This window comes from Meles meles, chromosome 13 (genome assembly GCF_922984935.1).
Source record: "Meles meles chromosome 13, mMelMel3.1 paternal haplotype, whole genome shotgun sequence".
NCBI lineage: Eukaryota > Metazoa > Chordata > Mammalia > Carnivora > Mustelidae > Meles > Meles meles.
In genome coordinates this window covers 16465552-16490211 of record NC_060078.1, presented here as the reverse complement: position 1 = coordinate 16490211, position 24660 = coordinate 16465552, and the positions used below count along the sequence as shown (strand labels likewise).

Here is a 24660-nt window from a genome sequence, read left to right as displayed (position 1 = left end):
AGAAAAACCAAAATATTTGGTAAGTTAATATTTGTCAAAATTATGAATTATTTGGGTTTTTAAAAATTAATACCAATATTGAAATTGATATTTACTAAATGATAACTTGAATATTTACATGCCATGTTATATTACAGTTAATAGAATACATAATTCATCAACTTAGTGAACTATTTCATTTTCTAAAATATAATTGAGTGAACTTTGTACATTAGAATACTTTGATCATACCTATTAAATTTTTAGTGGAATCAAACATTCAATATTTAATAAATAATAATAAGTAATATTAAGTGATAAAGTTCATAATGGTTCCTTTTTTTTTAGTATGGTTGAATTTCTGAATTTTACAAATACATTGTTTTCCAGATTAATCATAGTAATTTTACCTTGCCTGACTCATGCTGTAAACGACCTACAGACAATGTTAGGCATGTTAGTTGAAGCAGTTCCCAAAGCCAGTTAACTTCACTTATCATATGGCTTAATTATTTAAGTATAAAGCAAGACTCAAGTAAAAAGATTTTGGAAAAGAAGAAAAAAGGAGGAAGAGAGATAGGGAGGAAAGATGAAAAAGGAAGATAAAAATAGAGGGAAGAGAGGGAAAGAGGGAAAGAAAGAGAAAACACTTTTGAAAACAGTCAAAGGAAAATCCAAATAATTTTAGGTATTTAGTTATTGCTGCATGTAATATCAAATAAAATGCAGTGCACCCCCTAAGGGTGATGGGGGACCAGTGAGAATGACTCGGGTGGGCTAACCATGCCACAGGAGGCCACATTTTCTTTATGTGGTAGAGATCTGTGGAATAACAAATCATAGAATAAAAAAGTTCATGACATACACCTGCAGTCTTACCTGTCATGACCCTCTAGGAAGGACCTGGATGTTCTGGAAAGCAAAATATGTTAGGCATGTGGGAGGTAACACTTCAGAATACTGAAACTTGTCCTCTTTTTATCAGTTAAAGGCATAATTCAAAATATACTATGAGTACATTGGCTTTGTAAAGAAAGCATGCCAAGTCTAATGAAGATATTTTAAGTTTCTGGATAACTACTTTGTGATGGGAGCAAGGGTTTCAGTTATACTACAGATGGAGTGGGAGCTGAATCAAACAGAAACTCTGAAATTTTGTCTTGAAACCGTTTGTGCTATGATGTTGCTCTTTCTTCCTTCACTCCTCTTCATGGGACATGTGCTACAGAACTTTCTGGGCAGTGCATGAACTAAGCAGGATTTACCAGAGCATTTTTCCCAAGTAACTTTGTTCATTCTCATGTTGAAGGACTGTTGCCTGTAGGATATCATAGATAAATGTCACATTGGGTTCAAGTGTAAGGACCTGTGTTGTAGTATGAGCGTGTTTCATTTGAGTAATAATGATGACATGTACTAGCTGAGGAAATTCAGAAATGTGCTACCTTTAAGAGCCTTGATTGTCTTTTTGTAAGGTATGGTTACGACTCATAACAACGCATGGGTTTCTTGTAAGCATACACGTGAGAACACATGAATTGCACGTTATTAGATAATGTAGTAAAGCAGACAAATGGAGCGCTAAGAACTCCTGCCATTATCATTATTTTTTTAATTAATTTATTTATTTGAAGAGAGCGGGATCACAACTAGGCAGAGAGGCAGGCAGAGAGAGGGGGAAAGCAGGCTCCCTACTGAGCAGGAAGCCCAATGTGGAGCTCGATCCCAGGACCCTGAGATCATGAGCTGAGCTGAAGGGAGAGGCTTAACCCAATGAGCCATGCAGGTGCCCCCATTATCATTATTTTTTTTTTAATTTTTAGATTTGAGTATATTTTACATACAGTGTCACACAAGTCCAGGTGCATAGCACAGTGAATCACTTGATACCTTATGTTGGGCTTACCCCAAGTGTAGCTCCCATCTGTCACCGTAAACACTATTACAATGATTCTATTCCTCTCATGCCTTTCATCCCCATGACTTATTCATCCCACAATTGAAAGCCTGTGTCTCCCCTTTGCCCATTTTACCTTCCTCAACCTCCTTCCCTCAGACAACCATCTGTTTGTCCTCTGTGTTTATAGGTCTGATTCTGCTTTTCATTTGTTTGTTCATTTGTTTTGTTTTTGAGGATCCACATGTCAGTGTATCATATAGTTATTTGTTATTTCTTATTCTTACTTATTTCACTTAGCATAACACCCTCTAGGTTCATCCATATTGTCACGAATGGCAATATCTCATCCTTTTATGTGGTTGAGTAATATTCCAGTATATAATATAGAATTACATCTATCAGTGGACATTTGAGTTGCTTCCATATCTTGGGTATTGTAAATAATGCGGCTAAAAACATAGGGGTGCGTATACCTTTTTGAGTTATTATTTTTGTATTCTTCAGTAATTTCAATAGTGGAATTGCTGGATCATCAGGAAGCCCTATTTTTAATTTTTTTGAAGAACCTCCATATTGTTTTCCACAGTGGCTGCACCAGTTTGGATTCCCACCAACAGAGCATGAGGGTTCCTTTTTCTCCACATCTTCACCAGCACTTGCTATTTTTTTTTTTATTTTAGCCATTCTGCCAGCTGAGAGGTTAGATCTCATTGTAATTTTGATTTGCATTTCTGTGCCATTGAATGATTTAGAACATCTTTTCATGTGTATCTGGCCATCTGTGTATCTTTGGCAAGTGTCTGTTTATGTCTTCTGCACATTTTTAATTAAATTATTTGGGTTTTTTTTTTTTCTTTTGGTGTTAAGTTGCTTAAGTTTTTGATATATTTTGGATACTATCTAACCCCTAATTGATTATGTCTTCTGCAAACATCTTCCATTAAGTAGGTTATCTTTTAGTTTTGTTTATCCTTTCCTTCATTTTTACAGAAGGTTTTGTTTTGATTTAGTCCTGATAGTTTATTTTTGCTTTTGTTTACCTTGCCTTAGGAGACATATCCAGAAAAAAAATGTTACTACAGTCAATGTCAGAAAAATTATTGTCTATGCTCTTTTCTAGGATTTTTATGATTTCAGGTCTCACATTTAAGCCTTTAATCTATTTTTAATTTATTTTTATATATGGAGTAAGAATGTAGACCAGTTTTCCAATACCATTTGTTGAATAGACTTTTTTCCCATTGAATATTCTTTTTCTTAAAGATTTATTTACTTTAGAGAAAGAGAGAGAGCACACAAGCAGAGGGAGGGACAGAAATCCTCAAGCTGCTTCCCCACTGAGCACAGAGCCCAACTCAGGGCTCAGTCCCAGGACCCTGAGATCATGATCTGAGCCAAATCCAAGAGTCAGATGCTTAACCAACTGAGCCAGACATGTTCCCCACCAATTGCATATTCTTGCCTCCTTGGTCAAAAATTAATTGACCATATAACCGTGGGATTATTTCTGGGCTCTTTAATCTGTTCCATTGATCTATGTGTCTGTTTTTGTGTCAGTACCATACTGTTTTGATTTCGATAGCTTTGTATGGTATATTTTTGAAATTGGGATTGGGATGCCTCCAGTTTTGTTCTTCTTTTTCAAGAATGCTTTAGCTATTTGAGGTCTTTTCTGCTTCCTTACTCATTTTGTGATTGTTCTCGTTTGGTGAAAAATATTTTTGGTGTTTTGAGAGAGAGTGTATGAAATTTGTAGTTTGTTGATAGTATGGACATTTTAATAATATTCTCCCAATCCATGATCATAGACCTTTCCATTTGTTTGTGTTACCTTCAGTTGCTTTCATCAATGTTATAGTTTCCAGAGTATTCCTAGGTATTTTATTATTTTTGGTGCAGTTGAGAATGGGACTGTTCTCTTTGTTTCTCTTTCCGCTATTTTGTTATTAATATATAGAAATACAAAGGATTTCTGTATATTGATTTTGTATTCTGAGACCTTATTGAATTCATTTATCAGTTCTAGTAGTATTTTGCTGCAGTTTTTAGGGTTCTATATATAATATCAAGTCATTTGCAAATAGTGGAAGTTTTACTTGTTCCTTACCAATTTGGTTACTTTTATTTATTTTTTCTTGTCTAGTTGCTGTGGTTGGGACTTCTAGTTCCATGTTGAATAGAAGTGGTGAGAGTAGACACTCTTGTTCTTATTCCTGATTTTAGGGGGAAAGCTCTCAGTTTGTGGGTTATATTTTTATATCTCAGGAAAGGTTTATATTTTTAAAGATAACTTCAATAGAATAGAAGCAGAAAGTCAATTAAGAGTCCACTGCAGAAAACAAGTGGATAGAGATAAGAATAATCTACATCAGGCATGCATTCATTGAGTTATTAGCAGGACTTCAGGATGGTTTGGTGGTAGAGTCCAAGAGAAAGAGAAGGGTCAATGGCCACTTCTAGGCTTTCAGATGGACCAACTTGGTGAAAGGTGGGGCCATCGATCTAGTGTGGAGAAGGTGCACTTTTGGGAGAAGAAATCAGGATGCTGGTTTGGGATATGCTGAGTTAAAAACAGAACATCTAAGCTGACCATTATATATATATATATTACTTTGGAGTTTAAAGGGGGAATGTAGCTGGAATGTAAATGGGAATTATAAACACATAGAAGTTGTTTAGAGACACAAGACTGAAAGAAATTGCAAAAACTGAAAATAGATGTAGAGAAGGTAGCTATTCCTGTGACTGAGTCTTGGGAGTGCTTTCCTCCATGGTGTCTGTTCAGGTTTGTGATCAAATCTACCACATACCAGCTCTGTGCCCAAACTGTTTACTTGACCTGAGGGGTGACTTATGCACAGAGAAGGTTATGTAATTCCAGTGTCACTTTATGTAATTCAAAATGAGACCAAAGTAAACCCTAATGTAAGTAAGTCAGTTTTGACTATTTTTATTGTAGTCTTTAAAAATGTATCAAATATTAATTTCTTTTTTAATGATTTTTTAAATTTAACTTTATTTTTTCAGTGTCCCAAGAGATTTAATATCCCAATTTATCTTGTTCTATATCTGGGACAATTCCACATCCTTTAACTCCCTATAAGCCTCAAGTTCATTATCTAAAAATAAAAAATGGGTGGTTGAATCTACATGTATCATCTTTAGTATAGTTCTTGGACATAATAAGCATTCAACAAATGTTAGCTATCTTTATCTTACTATTATTACTATCATCATCATTAGTAATGTTTTCCTAAAGGATTGTTATGGGGACTAATTTATTTATGAAAAAAAAACCACACAAAACTAGCATGTTTAACAGCACAGAGCAGCTGGTAAATAGTTTTGTCTCCTCCACTTCCATACCCATCCCTCCACTTTACAACAGACCTCCATGCTCCATCATTCTCTTAGTGTCAAAGTTCAAGTAAGCACAATAAAAGAACACCATTTATAATTATCTCAGAAGGTAAAAGAGTAGTCAGACATGGGATTTAGGTCAGGTGAGATTCCTATAATTAAAGGACAATGGAAGAGAAGACACCCAAAGCAACATTAATTTATTCTGTCACAGAAATAATTTTCAATAACAGGTAGTGAAGATACTTCATTGATTCAGGGGCAGTCATCCAAAAGAAACAGAGATTCTGCTGTATTCCAGACCTGGAAGTGTGAGCGCTAAATACAATTTTTCACTTCTAGAAGGCCATGCATTTTATACATTGGTTTGCCGCTGTCAATACCCTTTGTTTTCATTTTGCAAAAGTGAATTAATAAAATATTATCTCATTTTAGGGATTGCCTGCAAGTCGTGTGAGGTACAGAGTAGATGATGCCCAGTTTCCTTATCCTGCCAGTATTTTTGATGTAGAAGAAGATTCTGGAAGAGTAATAACTCGAGTCAATCTTAACGAAGAACCTACAACAATTTTTAAGGTCAGTGCAGTGTTTTCCTTACCATTATCTGTTTGATATTTAACTTCTGAGAGTACAGTTTAATAGATGACCATACATGTTTCCATTTTTCTCCTTTCAATTTTTTTAAAATTACAAAATAATATATATTTTACCAGGAATATACTTAAGAAATATAGTTAAGCAGAAAGAAAAAAAAAACCACTACACACAGAATTGATATTTCACATTTTGTGGATAACTAGAATTGAGCAGTTTAATATCTATCCTTATGATGACATTCCATACAAATGCAAGTATACACGTGTGTGTTTGATACTAATATGATCGTATTATTCATACTGCTTTTTTTGACTGAATAATATATTGCTCATGACAGTAAATACTGTTAATGGTATTATTTTAATGGTTGAATGATGTTCTATTGTATGAACGTGTTTTATTTTTTTGTCTTACACTTTGTTGTTGGATTTCATGTTTCTAATTTTTTGTTGTAATAATATTTGCTGTTGTGAGACTCCTTGCACAAATATTATTTGCCACTTCCATGATTTTCTTTTTCCTTAAGATAAGTACTGAGAGGCAAGATTATTGGGTCAAGTTTATGTACTCATGATAAGTTCTACTTCAGGAAATTTTGAAATATTACCACCCTTCATTATTATCATAAATAATTGTTTTATTAAATGTTTGAATGTTTCCATTTTCTGTAATTCCTTAGAATAATTTTTTTCATTGTGAGTAAAACCTTTGGCCCTGCATTGCGGAAATGTCCTCATTGGTTAACCTTGCGTGTGTCAATGAGTAGTACACCTCACATAATCCTAGCACTGCTGGGAGCAATTGTTCTCTTGGTTCAGTGTTAACCCAAGGGTAAAACATGGGCCCAAGGATGATCCTTAGTTATGGTTTCGTCTAGGTTGAACTGGTTTAAATTAGTAGCCTGCAGGTTCCAAAATGACATATATTCCAGAGAAACACATAATATTGAAAATATTTAACATTTCTTAAATAAAAGCATTCTTCTTGACATAATATACATTATCCAAAAAAGAGCAATTATAAACAATGTTGTAGTAATAAATATTATTACTTGAAACATCTTGAGATGAAAGCTTTTCTTCAGTTTGCATCATTTGAACAGTTTCTTCTATATGGTATGAACTTAGTTTTATATGTTTTTAAGAGAGTGTATCTCCAACTCTGTTAAACTATAAAGATTTCCAGTTTTATCCTCCAGAGTGAAGTATTTCTGCCCTGTAATCTTGCAGACAATTAATTCACGGGAAAAATTAATTTCTTTTTTGTAAGGAAGCTAATTAGCTTTTTGCTATCAATGTGACTGAATTTAACACTTTTTAAATAAGTGTCGGTGCTCATAATGGCCTGTGTTTTTGCTGTGGGCACCAGTGGGACTGTGGGAGAGAAATCAGTTTAATCATTGGAGAGATGTAGTATCATATACCTGTTTTACTGGGGTGTTTTATCATAGAGTTAGTAAATCCACTTCTTCAAGTTTTCTTGTCTAGAAAATTAAAAAAAAAAAAGAAAGAAAGAAAGAAAGAAAAAAGAAAAAAGCACCCAACTGGTGGGATTGTTGTGAAGAGCAAGTGAGAAGATAGGTAACATACCCTAGCAGTCCAGTACCTGGTCCATGGAAGACAGTGAGGAAGTGATCATTGCTCCCCCTTCTGGAGCCAGGCAGTCCAGTAATTAAAAATGATGCTTTACTTGCTTCTTGCTAATCCTCTTTAACATAAATCTTTGTTACTTTTTAAGTTGGTGGTTGTTGCTTTTGATGAGGGTGAACCTGTGATGTCCAGCAGTGCCACGGTGAAAATTCTCGTCTTACATCCTGGAGAAATTCCACGCTTCACGCAAGAGGAATATAGGTACTGATTTCTATCTGTTTTTGTAAAATGTGTAAAGGTTTTTTGTGTTGCTCTGTTTTGGCCTTTCAAAACTGAGGTGATTTGAATTGATCCATGACATGAACTTCTGGTTCTTGTTTAAGTTTTTCTAAATTAGCCTAATATTAGATTTGTTTTTAAAGGTAATATAGTCAAAATGATAATTTAGTCTAAAAATACCAGTTTAGTAATGCTTTCATGAATAATGGAGCCTTTAAAAATAATTAATGTGTTGGGGCACCTGGATGGCTCAGTCGGTTAAGCATCCAACTCTTAATCTCAGTATGTGAGACTGAACCCTTCGTCAGGCTCTGTGCTCAGCATGGAGTCTGCTTGTCCCCTCTCCAACTCCCTGCTGGCTTCCTCTCTCTCATTCTCTCAAATAAATAAATAAATAAAATCTTGAAAAAAATGCAGTCTTTGAAAAATACAACATTATATTTTGGGGTTTAAATTGCAACTAATTATTAATCTCAATAGCAAGAAGTAGTAAACGTTTCACTTCTTGTTATTGCCAGATAGATACATAATTTTTTTTTTTTAAAGATTTTATTTCTTTTTTTTTTTTTTCCCTTTTTATTTATTTTTTCAGCGTAACAGTATTCATTCTTTTTGCACAACACCCAGTGCTCCATGCAAAACGTGCCCTCCCTATCACCCACCACCTGTTCCCCCAACCTCCCACCCCTGACCCTTCAAAACCCTCAGGTTGTTTTTCAGAGTCCATAGTCTCTTATGGTTCGCCTCCCCTCCCCAATGTCCATAGCCCGCTCCCCCTCCCCCAATCCCACCTCCCCCCAGCAACCCCCAGTTTGTTTTGTGAGATTAAGAGTCATTTATGGTTTGTCTCCCTCCATACATAACATAATTTGACACAAATCTACAATGATTTTTCTCATATAATCAGTGAAAGAGAAAGAAAGAATGTATGTGTATATGTGTTTATGGATATGATATATATTATGTATTATAGCTATAGAGATAGTGTATATACTGTCTTAAGTCAGGCTGCCATTACAAGATTCCACAGACCAGGTGACTCCAATGGAAATTTGTTTTCTCACAGTTCCAGAGGCCGAAAGGCTGAGGTCAGGGCACCAGCATGGTTGGGTTGTGATGAGAGCTCTCTTCCTGGCTTGTGGACAGCTGTGTCCCTGTTGAGTCCTCATGAAACAAAGCAAGCTCCCTGGTGTCTCTTCTTATAAGGGTGCCCATCCAAAGATTAGTCACCCCCATGACCTCATCCAAACCTAATTACCTCTCAAAGGCCTCATATTCGAATACTATGCCATTGAGGGTTAAAGGCTTCAACATATTGATTTTAGGGGGACACAGTTCAGTCCAAGCATGTCTGTAGATACATAGATAGATAGACAGACAGACAGATATTCTTAGGAAGTGTAGAATTTATTTAAAAATAATAAAATTAAATGTACTGTATTTTATGATTGCTTCATGATTGCATATGAGTGAAAAATTTTATAATGCTTTCCTAAAAAATAGTAGAACTTTCTTTCATGATATTGTTTTAAGCAAAAATATGAATATACATGTATTCAAATGTTAAAACCCATAAGAGATAGTTTCCCATACATATTTGAAGGAGACTCACAACATACTACATATTTACCATTTTCTTATTCTGGACATAGCATTAAATGGCATCCTGTCCTGGAGCTCCAGGGGTTCACAACCACACGTGCAAACTAAACATTGTATGAACAACACAATATAGTGTGAAGACACAATGATAGGAGATTAGTGCTGAACAAGTGTGTTGGGGAAATACCTTACTAGATTTAAACACACATAGTTTTAAGTTGTATCTTGAGAAAAAAATACAGCTTAACTACTCCACAAAAATATGGAAGGATGTTCCATGCTGAAGAATTAGCATACATACACATATGAATAAACAATATGGGGGGATGTATTGATTTCCAAGATATTTTGGTATTTTAGTCTATATAGAGACAAAGTAGACATTATGTCATGTTATTTGAGGTGCAAGAAAAATGAAGATTTCACATAATACTTGATCACATTCTAAAATGTGGATTTTTATTGTTTTGATAACTGTGGTGGGTTTGTTTTTCTTAAGATTTTATTTATTTATTTGACAGACAGAGATCACAAGTAGACAGAGATCACAAGTAGGCAGAGAGACAGGCAGAGAGAGAGAGGAAGCAGGCTCCCCGCTGAGCAGAGAGCCCCACACGGGGCTCCATCCCAGGACCCTGAGATCATGACTGAGCCAAAGGCAGAGACTTTAACCCACTGAGCCACCCAGGTGCCCCAACTGTGGTGTTTTTGTTTTTGCTTTGATAATTTCTAAGGATTTACTGAGAATTGTAAGCTTTAAAGCAAGGACAAAGCTACCGATAGAGGAGGCAGGTGATGTGTCTGGGAACATTTACTACACTGAACCAATCAGTGCTTTCCTTTTATAAAATGCTGCCTTGGGCACTTGGGTAGCTCAGTTGGTTAAGCATCCCACTCTTGGTTTCAGATTAGTTCTTGATCTAAGGGTGGTGCTCTCAGGGTCGTGGGATTGAGCCCTGCATTGGGCTCCATGCTCCGTGGGGAGTCTGCTTGAGATTCTCTCCCTCTACCCCTCCCCCTGCTCATGCATTCTCTCTGTCTCTCTAAAATAAATAAAACCTTTAAAGAAAAGCTTCCTTTGCAATATTCAAGCAATAAATGAGTGTAATTTTACCTTAAAATTCTACATAACACATATGTAAACCACTGAGATGTAAACTCTATTTAAAACAGTAAGAATTCCTGGTCAGTCTGTTTGTAAGGCCCTTTTCTTCCTTCTGTCCATTGTTACCAATACCTTCCTCTTTGGCCAGCATGGCAACCTGTGAACCCCAGTTCTCTGCTATGGGACATGCAGTTTTCTGCTTCTAGAGACCTTCCCTGGATGTGTTCATGGCTTCTCAGGAACCAGAATGGGTATAAACTCCCTGTGTTTCTCACCGTCTTACCTGGACTTGATGCTCACAAAAAAAATGTACTTACTATTTGGGGTGGGTCCAGGAATCCCTCAGATCTTCAGCCAAACAGAATCCTCACATGTGTTCTTCCAGAGTTCTCATCCCGAACAGTCCTTTGTCGGAAGCCCCAAAGAGAGAGAATAAACACAGTAAATGCTGTCCCCTTTCTCCTGGCTTTCATGTGCAGCTCATTTCCTATTATTAGCTGTAAGCCTCCAGACTTCTGTAACATATTGCTTATTAACTCTTTTAGCTAAAATACTGTGGCATTCAGGCCAAGGTCATAGATCTCATCAGGGCATTGCTCATTTAACTTTCTTTTTAAAATTGCCTTATTTATGCCACTTTTAAAAATAAAAATATTTTGTTCAATGAATAATTTACCATTTCGTACCTTCTCTGCAAAGAACTACGAACTGCAAATAGATTCTATTAATAAAGTTGTTAACTTAGAGAAGAAAAGAAAACTGCCAATTACTTGGTGCTAAAATTAAGAGGAGTCACAGGAGCACATGGGGAAGAATTTTCTGACCTTCCAGAAAAACATTTCTAACACTTGCAAATAGTGCCCTTGACTGTTCTGGTCCATTTGTTACTCTGATACATAAAGGCAATTTGGTATCCTTGTTGCATCTTACAGTTTATGAAGAAAGTCCTCAGAATTGACTTAATTGGCATAATGGATTCAGTAGGACTTGGGCATTGAACAGGATTGTTTTCTTTTTTATAAGATGCTTAGAAAACTTGAATAATAAAAAAGTCATATCAAACACTGGCAGAACACACTGTATTTTGAATAAGTCCCAATAATTCAATTTAAATGTTCAAGGAAGTTTACATTTGACCTGAAGTATGGAATGAACTATTTAAAAAAAAAAAAAGATAAGAGACCTAAGGCTGATCTTCATTACCTCTCCATGCTCTTGAAGATTTTTGACATATATACCAGAGTCTCCTTTCTTCGTCCTCCTGGACACATAGCCCTACTTGCTAGATAGAGCCATGGGACTGAGTTCTGAACAATAAAATGTGGAACACAATGGTCTGCACTGTTCCCTGGCCTGATTTAACCTTTCCCTGTATGGACAGGTGAAATGGAAAACACACTGAGAGACCCTTGGGAGCCATATGCTGACAACTGTAGGAATGTGAGAGGAGCCCAGGCCTCTGAATCACAGATTGGGAGAGTGATACCTAACTAGGAATGTCCTAAATATACATAATTTTTTTTTCAAAACCATTTACTGCTTTGGCTGGATACACATAAATCCCAGAGATGCTGCATATGTTATGGGACCTCAATCCCTTGCATTGGAGTCCAAGGGTGGCAGAATATGCCACTTGGGCATAAGGAATATTTTGAGCTGAAAGTGCTTAAAAACACAGCAGCTGTAAGAAGGACATTCTGATCTCCCCTTTTCCTCCCAAAAGCAGGACCTATAAACTCATGTGAAAGATGCTTTCTCTGTACCAGGAGGAAAAACACATTCTTTAATGAGGAGTCAAAGCCAAGAGAAGTGATACAGACAGGCCTGGTTAAAACAATTCACAGCTCACTTCAGCCTCCTTCTACAGTTTACTTTTCCACAATGGCCTGTCTCTGCTCATCCTAATACAAAAGTATGAAGGTTTTGCTGTTTCTCTGGCTCTTCATTTTCTCACAAGGGCTCTCCTGTCACATATAACTTATATAAATGTGGATGTTTTCTCCTACTCATCTGACCTATGTCAGTTTAATACTTAGACCCAGCCTAAAAACCCTGAAAGGGTAGAGGTGAAGTTTTACTTCCATTACAAAATTGCTCCTGGTAGAAAAACTTTCTCATGGGATCAGTCTGGGAGCGGAGGGGACACCAAGCAATAAGCAAGATTTCTGTCCCTGTTGGGGTCGGAAAAAGCTCATGGGTTGCAAATGGAAAGCAGAGATCCACAGTAAGGGATCTAAGACAAGCTGAGATACATATGTTCATATCTTGGGAATACCTTCATTCCAATAACAACTCTTGAACTCCTTAGGAAAAACTGGTTTTCAACAAATGACGAGGTGTGAAGAAAGCCTCTAAAGATAAAATATTTGTTCATTGTAGAATATTGAACTGGATTCTTAAATGGACCACCTCCCCAATCCAATTTTCTTGTGTTTGGAATGGTATATCATTAAATCTTTAAATCTTGGTTAAAAGGATTAAATAGGGTAGGTTAGGCTGGGGTAGAAATAAACCCTTGTATTATAATAGTTTTAAGAACAAAAACTCATGTGTTTTGACTCACATGAGAGTTTAAACTGAGTGTTTCTGGTGGTGGTAACTCGTCATGCAGTTCTTCCGTGCTGTCATTAGCGACCCAAGCCAACTTAGCATCTTCTGTCCTAAAAATCCTGTTTCAGAATTATCCCAGTGATTGTCATTTTAGTCCCTGGAATGGGACCAAGGGCAGAAAATCCACAAGCAGAGATTTCCTAAAGCAAGTGAATTAGGGCTTGCAAATTTCACCACAGCTCAAGTTCTTTCCTGAAACTCAAGGCAAATGGCCACAGCCAACTCTGAATGGGTGGATGAATTCTTCCCTTGCTAGGCAGTTGTATCTCATTTCCACCTCTCCTACTGGGGAAAAAGGGAAAACAGTGTGGGTGGATAATTAGCACATTAAACATGTAGTTTCAGACAAGTTACAGGTTTTCATCACTGTGGTCGTCTTAAGATGACTTGGTTTATGTTAATATACAAAATTGGTTACATGAACCCATGATGGAATAGTACAGAAATATTTTGTTCTTAAATATGTATTGGTGAAATAGATTGCCTTCCTCTTAAAGTAGCAAGAGAATGCATACTTTTTGTTTGTTTGTTTGTTTGAATTCAAAGAAAATCACAGATGGACGTTTTTGAATGTTTTAAGTTATTTCTAGTGATTTCAGCATATCAAATGTTAGTATTACATGTTCCCAGCCAAACCTTTCTAGACTTCAAGCTAACATTTGGTTATCTGATTATAATTCATTACTCTCTCCACGTTCCAGAGAAATATAATTGTCTTGATCACAAGGAAAAGGAAAGAGGCAAAAGAAAAGGAAAAGGGAGGTGTAAATGAAAGTTATAAGGTGCAAAATCACTTTGTGGAGACCATCCAAGAGATCTGAGAAAAAGCATTTACTATTTGGTGAAACATTTTCCAATGTACAGGTTCTACATAGAGAGAAAAAAGTCCATTTCTCTCTCTCCAGAATTGAAAACATTTCAATATCGAGCTACTGATAATTGCCTTGTTGCTGGAGTGCAGAAATAGACCTACCATTACCTTTTCTAAAATTATAAAAGTATAAGTAGGAACCAGCAAATAATAAACATCAGAGTAAATCCTTTAATATTTACTAAAGGGAAAGTCTCCTTGACTGCCAGCTAAGTTTGTGATGACAGATGATTAGCAGATTAGCTAACCAATGTGAAAGCAGCCATTTAACAAAAAGCCAAACCCTCCTTTCACATATTGTTATGTCTCTCCTTCCTATTCCTATCTAAAAACTTCCTCACTCTCTGCTAATGGTTCTTTGAAAAAGAAATAATCCAGTTTGTAAAATTATTCAAAGATTTTATAAAAGACCACCTTGTATTAAGGGAAGTAATTTAGCCTGTCAAGATTAGAGGAGAAATTTCTCACATTATTTTCTTATTTTTAATTTTCAACATTGGAATACTTTCTATGTGTTGAAATAAGATTTGATTTTGTTTTTCCTCAAATCTTGTGAACTGAAATTGTTCCCTGATGGGCCAACTTCAAGTAATTGTTAAGTGAGGGAGGAATCTCATAATGAGAAAGCTATTTACCCCATACAGATATATGTGTACTTTTATAATGTCCAGACTTACAGTAATTCTTAAGATAAGTGTGTGCCTATTTCTCTTTGGTCCCTTTGGTGATTATAATACTTGAAACACTTATTTTGTTCATTTCATGACCTCTTCAGTCTCTCCTTGAGTCATTTAATTAGGTTAAATGGAAAATTAAGACATCAGTTTGCTTCATCTGTTTGTCATTGGATGAACACTTAATTTTCCAGAAAACACTGAGTTCTTCTCAAAATGTATAGAAGTATATAACTCTTCAGACTTTGTAATATTAATTTCTACAATTATAAATAAGCATTCGTATTATTTAGGAGCATACACACAACCCAACATTTCACAATTGTAACAAATTTGCATTTTCATGCATCATTCCTGTTTTATGTGAGTCTTCCAGATTATCTTTTTGACAGACAAGGAAATGTCAGAAGTTTTGGTCACTTAGAGTTTGCATACCTCAGATCATCATTCTTCATTCGTTTTTCTCCCTTTCCTTGAACCAAATTTCTTAAAGAGTCAATGGTATCTCTTAACCTTCATTGTTAAAATACCTCTCACTTCTCAAAAGTCTCTTCAGCTGGACTTCTTTAAGTCCAACTATTAACCCCTACCTCACATAAATAATAATTAGATTGGAGTCATTACTCTTCAGATGATTAAGTATCTCTATGCCCATATGCCAACTCACATCTTAATTCAAACCACTTCCCACAATCTGATTCTCATTGGAAGCAGAAAAAAAAAATAGCTTAATCTTTTTTTTTTCTTTTAAGATTTTATTTAATTGTCAGAGAGAGAGAGAGAGAGAGAGCCCACAAGCAGGGAGAACAGCAGGCAGAGGCAGAAGTAGGAACCCTGCTGAGCAGGGAGCCTGATGTGGGACTTGATCCCAGGACCTTAGGATCATGACCTGAGCCAAAGGCAAATGCTTAACCAACTGAGCCACCCAGGTATCCCAGAAATAGCTTAATCTTAATAAAAATCCTGTTTTCGAATGCCTATCATGTAATGGACAAACAGACTATAGGAATCACTTAGTCAGCCTAATAGTGTAATACTTGCTTTTTCTAATATTCTTGCCACAAAGTTGACTAGTCTCTTTTTCCATTTCGAGAAAGTCATCCCTTCAATCTTTAGATAGTTATGGATGTTGGGAACTCATGCCTTATGCTGAGATTATTATTTTAATTAGCTTTAACTCTTTTAAGTTATAGTCTATACATTTCTTTCTACACCTTCATAAATTTTAGCATTTGCCTCCTCTTTCAAGTAGTATGTCTGTGTCGGGGAAGAAAATTAATTTTCCCTTTACTCTTCTGCATTTTTAGCTGAGACCCCTGTAATAAAGGACACAGTAACAAATGAAAAACAAGGAGTTTTTTAAAACCTATACTTCATGTGTACATGGGAGGTACCCAGGTAAAATGAGTAACTCAAAGTGGTGGCTTTTGAATTCAGGATTAAATATCATCTTTTGAATTCAGGATTAAGTATCCTGATATTTAATATCCATCTTTTGGATTCAGGATTAAATATCATCTTAACAGAGGAAGGAGACAGGAGATATAGGCCTCTCAGAGAAGAGTAACTGATTTTTAGGGAACATGAGTGGGTTCTTAGAATAGAGGGCAGGTATAATTGTGGTAAGGTTTGTCTGGGTATGGTATCTTCTTTAGCTGTCCTCCTCTGTGGTCATTCAGTTTTTCTGGTCAGTGAAACTCCTGGGGACGGAATCTCTGACAACTGAGTCTCTTTTGGATAGACTGGCTTTAAACAAGTAAGGGGAGCTCACAGAAAGCATCTCCCTGCATTTCCCATTTTTTGAGTGCCTACGGCTCAAAATAACCAATATGACAAATTGGCATATTCTTTTTAATTTTTTATTTTGCATTAACATATAATGTATTATTAACCCCAGGGGTACAGGTCTGTGAACAAATTGGAATATTTTAGAGTGGCATGTCCTCAACTCTTAGAATCCATTTTGGGGTAGCATATTCTGCTGCTCTTTGATTGAAACTGAGCTAAACTCATTACTTAAGACAGGTGACAAATAATGCTCTTCTATCAATTATTAGTAGGTATCTCGACAAGGATTTTTCTTACTGGGAAAAAGAGTTCTCTGAACATGACTGTGTCTGACATTAACGTGGAAAAAAAAAGAGTGATATTCACCATGTAGTTGTTGACCTAAAAGATATGTTAATTCCAGTTTCTCATACTAGTTTGGTATATCTTACAACATATGACAAAGTCTTCTGCCTTGTTAAAATGTTAAATAATGGCTAATTATAGCCTCAAGATTATCTTTTTTGTCTCTCTGTAATTTAATGTATATTAAATCTATTCAATTCATTTATCTTTATTTTATTAAGTCTATATATTGGCACCTATTTTATTATGTATTGAAATTCTATATTAACATCTTTTAAATGTCTTTATTTTTCCCAGAACTGTTTTTTTTCTAAATGTTCATAGATATTTTAAATTTAATTCATACCTTTTAAAATACTAATACTCCTTTTTTTTTTTTTTTAATTTAGTCCCCTTGTTCTGTGTTCATTTTGGTCCTTTCTCTAGCAATCAGTCATCAAGATGAAATGTAACAAGTTCTTTAGGGAAAATACTTGTGTGGAAGAAATGAAGAGAAAGCAGGGTATGACTAGGGAAGCTTCAAACCTCATTCATTCTGACCCCAAGGAAGGAAGAAGGAGAGAGGTTTGTGTAAAAATCCAAGTTTAGTGTGCCATAGAAGTAACTTCTGTGTCATTTAAGTAAGTTCCACATAATGATCAGGGAGCCCTCAAACCATAGTCTGACATTGGAGAAGTTCAGTGTCTCCCAGGAAGGGACCCACCATAACATCTCCACTTTTCCCAGTGATGTTCTGAAAGTAGCCTCAAAGAAGCATGGCCTGCATTTAAAGAGCAGTAAACTTCAGAGCACAAGAGAACCTTGGTCAACTTGCTTCCTATACTTGGAGATTTGGGGGACACACTTTCATTGCCGCCACATGGCCGGATCTGGATCTGATAAGAAGTTTTCAGTCAGTTATCTATTTGAATCTTCTGGAAAATAAGCATGGTGTCATAATCAGAAAATATATTTTATGTATCTTTCATTTAATCCAGACAGAAATATCAAAATCCTAACAGTAGTTCAAATGCATATAACTTAAGAATAGATAGACTCCTGTAGGTCAAGTGAGTTAGCATTCGAAGAATATTTGACCTTCATCCCAGGATGATGGACTAAACACACAGGGACACTTGTCCTCGGTTCTAGAGGTAAATATCATGGAAAGGTCAGCGTGTCTGGAATAGATCATGGAGTCTAAATGTGAATATTGATTTTGAGTGGGAAATGCAATACCTCACACAATTTATCAAAAATTTTACCAAAGACAATTATTTACAAATTTTCCAAACAAACATGCTACCAATATAGACATACCTTTGGTATTTGTTAAAATAGAAATGTATCAACATTGATTATTAAACTTTGAATGATTTAATGCCACATTTATATTCATTATTAAGGATTCATGTATTTTAAAATGTATTTTCCATAAAAAAAATTTAAAATTAATATTTGTATGTATATCAAATAGAAGGGGCAAATGTTGCTAGGGCATTTTTATGAACCTCTTGAACAAGTTGATATTTGCTAACTCTTAGCAAAATATTGAGTCATATTTAATTTCCAGTATTATTCAAATTTAATATATTAAATCCAAAATAAGAATATTACACATATAAATATCTTGACATCTTTTAAGAATTCAAATACTTTGAATAAAGAAAATAATCTTTTCAGTTTCTGTATTAAAGTAAAAAATTGATACTTTGTTGATAAATTTGAATTAATCTTGTAACAAACAACAGTGCAAAAATTTAAATACAACTTACCTTTAAAATAAGTTTCTCAGGAGGCTTTATATTGAAGAATAAAAAGAGTTGATTTTAAAAAACTAAAAGGGATTAACAGTTCACCTCTTGATATGCAAAAACAGAGGAAAAAGTGTAATTTAAAAATCTAGAAATCCATTTTTATATACTATGAAAAATGAAAACAATGTTATCAGAATGGCCAAGGAAATGGTGAGTGAGCAGTTCTAGTTAGCATTGCATTATTCAAGAGAATTAAATTTACCTTATATTGAGGAACATTGCATTATTCTTACATAAACCACACAAGTTTGCACTTGGGATTTTGAGAAAAGATTTTTTTTTAATCAATAAGTACAATAGTTTAGGGAGAACTATTCATCTTAGTTTCAAAAAATGAAAAAGAGAAAAGCTATTAATACAAAATAAATCCACATGCAGAGAGCCTTACTTGTTTGCTTATGTTATTTACTATTTTAATTTAGATTTATTGTCCAATATGAGAGTTGACTTTACCTGAACATAACATTTCCTCTCTTTTTATGGTGCTACTAAAATCTTGCCTCAAAGATAATAGATTTTGCGTCTTCAGCTATTGAAAGACTGACTCTGGCAATCCTTCATTTCAGCATTCACAGGCTCCCTCTGCATCCACATGGAGTATAATTCTCTTCCACATCCTCAAGGTTGTCGTAGGGTCTGACATTTGTTCACAGAGCAGAGTGAAGCCAGTGCACCAGCAACGAAGGATTCAAGTTTGAGCAGTTTAGAATTTGAAGCAAGTTTTCACAAACAATGTTATTACTGATGCTGTTCTTGTTCCATTGCTTTATATTTATGGAAAGTGTTTCATTCAAGTCCAACATATAATAGGTCATGTTATTTTTATTTTATTAATAGTTAATGCAAATTTTTCTGAGGCAAAACAACACAACAGATACCAAGGTTTGAAGCCTGACTGTTGGATATCAGACATTGGTTGAACTTGGACAAGTTATGGAAGCTCCTTGAGACCAGCTATCCTAGAGATACAATACTTACTTTATATGTGAAGGAAAAAGATTTGCAAAGAGCCTGGTGTGGAACACGTGCTTAATAAATAATTGTGATTTTATTATTTAATAGGCTTATCCCAGGTGTTGGCCATGCAAAAGATTTTAAGATGTAGGCCTTGTTCTAAAAGAGTTTAGACACAGAAAAGAAGCCATACTAATTGCCTGTCTTGCTGCCAGATGATGATGTACAAAGCTTTCTCTTCTGATTGGAAGAAGCGGAGATGACTATACTTCTTATAGAATATTATTTTATATACTTTTAATATACAATTAGTATATTATCAAAATAAGAGAGGTAGAGAGGAGAAATTGCCAAAAGGCAAATTTTGGTGTGTGGAAGGTAAAGAAGACAAAAAGCAAACCAAAATGTCACAAGCCCATTTCTTTACCATTATTGATTTATAAACCATCACCAGTTTCTTGATTAAAAAAAAGAAGAAATCCTCATAAAATACCACTCTAGTTGCAGCATGTAGAATGGATTTCTACTCAGTCTGAATGTTAGTTTAAACAATAATGTCTCAGATATGTATGTGATGGTTAAAGATACATGGTTCTCATGACCGGATATGGCTTTTTATCCTTAATTTCATTACTGACCTATCTTCATAAACAAAATAACTCCCTCTGCATTCGTCATGTAGAGATACAATCCTACATGCTGATATTCCTGATCTTCACTATCAGTCAACAACAGAGTTGTTGGCGAAGCCTGTTTCTATCTCAGTGATCCTGTAGTTGAGTTGTTTCTTTGCAGAAGTTTCCAGAATATTCTGTGAGCTGTAGTTTCAGTTGAGGGCAGGATGAGATAGATAAAGCTGAAAAATTAAAATTATTTCTCCTTGAATTTAACTAATCCACCTGGCATTTTTGTCCATTAATGTATTCAACAAAAGTTGTTTTTTGTTTTTTTGTTTTTTTTTCATTTAAGCACAAATACAGTTTCTTTAAAATGCACGATCTCTCTGTTGGAGAAAACAAACATTGAAAATGTGTACAGACAAGACAAAATGACCGCTATGTTCAAATGGCATTTGTTCTTCTCTTCATCCTGCTAATGAATATGTATTGAGAAGATACACGGTGGTAGGAATAATAATGGTGGACAAAATATACGTGGTCTCTGTCCTCAGAGATCTTATAATCTACGTAGTAGGCAGAAATTAATCAAATGATGTTGTTATTGAGCAAGAAAACAAAACATGCAAGAGCTTTACACTGAGTCAAATTGCTTATCGTGTGCTTCTAGAATGTCTTGAAGTCAAAGTCTTAGCATAGAGCGTAGGGATCTCTGGGAGAGACTCATAGGTGGTGAGTCAGACGGTGAAGGCTCTTATGAGCCCCGTTACCAACTTGGTTCATTATCATGGAGGAATCTGAAGATGGTGTTAAACAAGAGACATAAGCAGAGGCATTTTATGGAAGATCGCTCTGCTTCCACATTCTACGGGGAAAATAGATTTTCACACATAAATATTTAAATGTTGATTTGCAATCACAGCATTTTTATCACCAATTATAATGGTGGAGTCATTCATCTCCAGACTGCTTGGAGCGTAATAGCTGTGCTGTTAGCTTCATCCTCTTCTCATACTGTGTTATTTCTGGTAAGCTTTCCACACGTGGTTCAATGCCATTAAACACTGTATTCAAGGCAAAATCACACAGATATGCACACACTAGGAGAGTGGCAGGGAAAGATACACGAGGCGATTGCAAACAAGGGAAAGCAGGAATTACTATATTAATGCCAAAAATGTGTAATTCAGAGCAGAAAGAACTAAACCTGAGTATGTATACACTTCATACTCCCGTCTGAGTATGTACACATTCATCTCAGAATGTAGGTTTCTTAAGTGGGAGAGCTGCATTTTCCCCTTAACTCTATCCATGCATGTAGTGTCTAATGTTAGTGACGATCATGTGATTTATTGCCCAAAGCAGGGCACTATTGAGAGTAAAGGGGACACCCTATAATACTTAAGCTAGGACAATGGATGTGAATAGGGACTGCCACAAGTAAAGCAATGATATGATCCTTGGTACCTGTAAGTGCAGTACTTTGCCTAAGACGGGTATCGTATAAGTGCTTAGTGACTCCTGGAAGGATATTTATGACCAGAATTGTGTTCAAAGTGAGATTTTTCCTATGTGCCTCAATCATCAATTGCTACAGAACTCCCTTTCCAAATTTAATAGCTTAAAACAACAATTTACTATTTCTCTTGGTTCTGTGGGTTAGCTGATCTCGTGCAGGCTCAGTTATGCTACTGTCAAAGCTCAACATGCATGGGACAAATTTAAACAGGCAGGGAGCAATCCATGCAAAGCTATTGCAGTCAGGGAGCGAGGCCAGAACTCAGCCTGAGCTCAGCTCTGCTGAAGCAAGGGATGGGGAGTTGTCAAGAGCTGGCGTGCTCGGGGACTGGCCACCTGGGTTTGTAGATGGCCTCCACCCAAAACAAAAGCAAACTTTCTCCTATTTTCATGATAGGATGGTTTCACAATTTGCAGCAATTGCCACCAAAGTCTGGATCCTAACCTCAGGGACATAGGACTCTATTGTCCCTGCTGATTGCATTTCACAGTCAGGGCTCCTGGGTCCTGGGTTGTGAAATAGGAAAAGGCTGTTAAAAAGATTTATGTCTCAGGGAGGCAGAGAAATCCTTTCCTAGTGCAGGTTCTCCAAAGTAAAGTAAGAAAAGAGAGATCAGGGACCTCAAGTCAGGAAGAAGCCTGTCTGAAGTGTAGTCAGGCTGAGGGGGAGTTCGGGGCTGCCTTGGCCAAGAGACATCTGGCTGGTCAGTGGGGTGGTAGTTGAGATTCTCATGGAGATGGTCTGGCCTCCTCATGGAGACTTCCACCCTCCATACGCAGTCTTAGGACACAGTAGAAGATTCAGGGTATTTTGAATTTGAGGCTTGAAGTCCCAGAAAGTCACTCCTGTCCATCCCTAATATGTACACATTCACACACACACACACACATAGGCACAAACATACACTCACACACAGACACTCACATAGACACAAACATATACACATGCACAGTCATGCACAAATAGGCACAAACACACACACACACACACAAAAAAACATATTCACACTCACATAGACACAAACATGCACTCATATACACCTTTTACTGATCAAGCCTATTCATGAGACAGCCCCAATTCAAAGGAGGGGGGAAATAGACTCCACTTCTTGATGGAACTAATAGAAAAACACTTGCTTCTGTCTTGTTAATCACCATAATCAATCTTTCATCCACCATTATTCCCGTTCCTCCCACATGCAAGAACAAAGAAACAAGCAAACACGCTGTAATGATCTGCAGAAGTCTCGTCCCATGATGTCATCTTGGTTGAAGCTCTGGGTCACATCATTTAAACTAAATCCAAATGTGGACAGCCTCCCCCAGGGGTAGCTTTTCTTGATTCAAGGACCTGGGAACTGAAGACATTTGCCTTCGGTGCCATGATGGGATGGGGACAGGAGAAGCACTCTCATCCCCGGTCGCTCCGTGCAGTGGTGAACTCTTTCAGGAAATCTCCTGAGCTGAACCTGCCACCTCATTAGTTCCCAGGTTCCTCTCTTCCACATGACTACAGGTGGCAAGTATGCTGAGGGTTTTGCAAGGCCACAATGAAGGCTGCCCTCTGTCCAAACTTGAACAACTATTCCGTCATTGCTTCTGCAGCCGCAGCGGATGGTGAGCTCACCCCTCCTCCAGCGTCCATCCACAGCCCCACCTCATTTTCCTGCCAACCCCTGCCTGCCAGACTCCCGGCACTACCACGTGGTTAGATTGTTATGATGGTGCCCCATTCCTAAGAATGTATTTTTCTATCTATTCTCTGACTCCAAGGTTCATGACTAAAGACAAAAAGAATTTGTATCTTCTGAAGATCCTGTGAGTTGCCTGGGTCAGGGTCTGCTGGACATTGTCCTGCCTCAGGAGTGGCTGGGATATCCTGACCTTTCTCACCATGTGGTTTTCCCTGTCCTTTTCGTACTTAAATCAGTGACACTGGGACTTCCCACGTGGCACCTCAAAGCAGCTCTCCTTCCACCTGTGTGATGGCTGAAGCCAGAGGCTCTGCCTTCAGTGAAGCTACATCACATGACTTTCTCTTTCATTTCTGTTTGGTCAAAGCAATGGTGGCAATAATCTAGAAACATTGGAAAGGGAACATAAACTCTGAATGAGAGGAAAAGTATAGAAACGTGGTCTGTTTTTAATCTATTGACCATGCCCAATAGTCTCTTAACTTCATCAGCAAAAAAAGTGGAAGAACAGATAGATTAGAAAAATAAAATATGTTATGAAAATATTTCATGGAAGGACATGTCCCATTACAAATGATGACATTTACATCTCAGTTTTACAAATGACTCCCAGGATTATGTGATTATCATTATATATGTGTGTGTGTGTGTATATATATATATATAAAATGGGTCAAGTAGGTATTACTCAAGAAGAGCAGAAATCAAGTTGCTGGGCAGGTATACTAAGTATAGTGAATCTGTCTTTGGTACATGGATGTTTATAACCCTTTGCTAATGGATTCTAAATCATATGTTACCATATTTATGGAGAAATTTTGACACAAAGTCTTGTTTGTCAGAACAACCTCTTAGGCTTTTTAAACTTTGTTCCAAGTTTAATAACTGGGGATGGATAAAGGAACTGGGTAGGGGAGACCTAGGTATAATTCTTCCCAGGTTTACTGAGATATGACTGACATATAATATTGTATTAAAGTGTACAACGTGGTAGTTTGATATATGTCTATATTATGAAATGATTACATTTAGTTAACATCCACCACCTCATGTGGTTACAATTTTTTTTCTTGAGATGAGAACTTTCAATTGCTACTTTCTTTGCTACTTTCTTTTTTTTATTTCTTATTTTTTTATAAACATATAATCTATTTTTATCCCCAGGGGTACAGGTCTGTGAATCGCCAGGTTTACACACTTCACAGCACTCTCCATAGCACATACCCTCCCCAATGTCCATAATCCCCCTCCCCCTCTCCCAACCCCCCTTCCCCCAGCAACCCTCAGTTTGTTTTGTGAGATTAAGAGTCACTTATGGTTTGTCTCCCTCCCAATTCTTAGCTACTTTCAAATAAGATTGGAAATTTCTACCCCTTGACCAC

At 36.4% G+C, this 24660-nt stretch overlaps 1 protein-coding gene across 1 annotated transcript in view; it reads left to right on the top strand.

Moving 5' to 3' along the window:
- PCDH15 (protocadherin related 15) overlaps positions 1-24660 on the top strand; it is a 567896-nt gene that overhangs the window by 370670 nt on the left and 172566 nt on the right. The window contains exons 19-20 of the mRNA XM_046026577.1: positions 5675-5815; positions 7574-7686. Of these exons, the coding sequence (XP_045882533.1) occupies positions 5675-5815; positions 7574-7686 (254 nt within the window). The remainder of the gene's footprint in view (positions 1-5674; positions 5816-7573; positions 7687-24660) is intronic.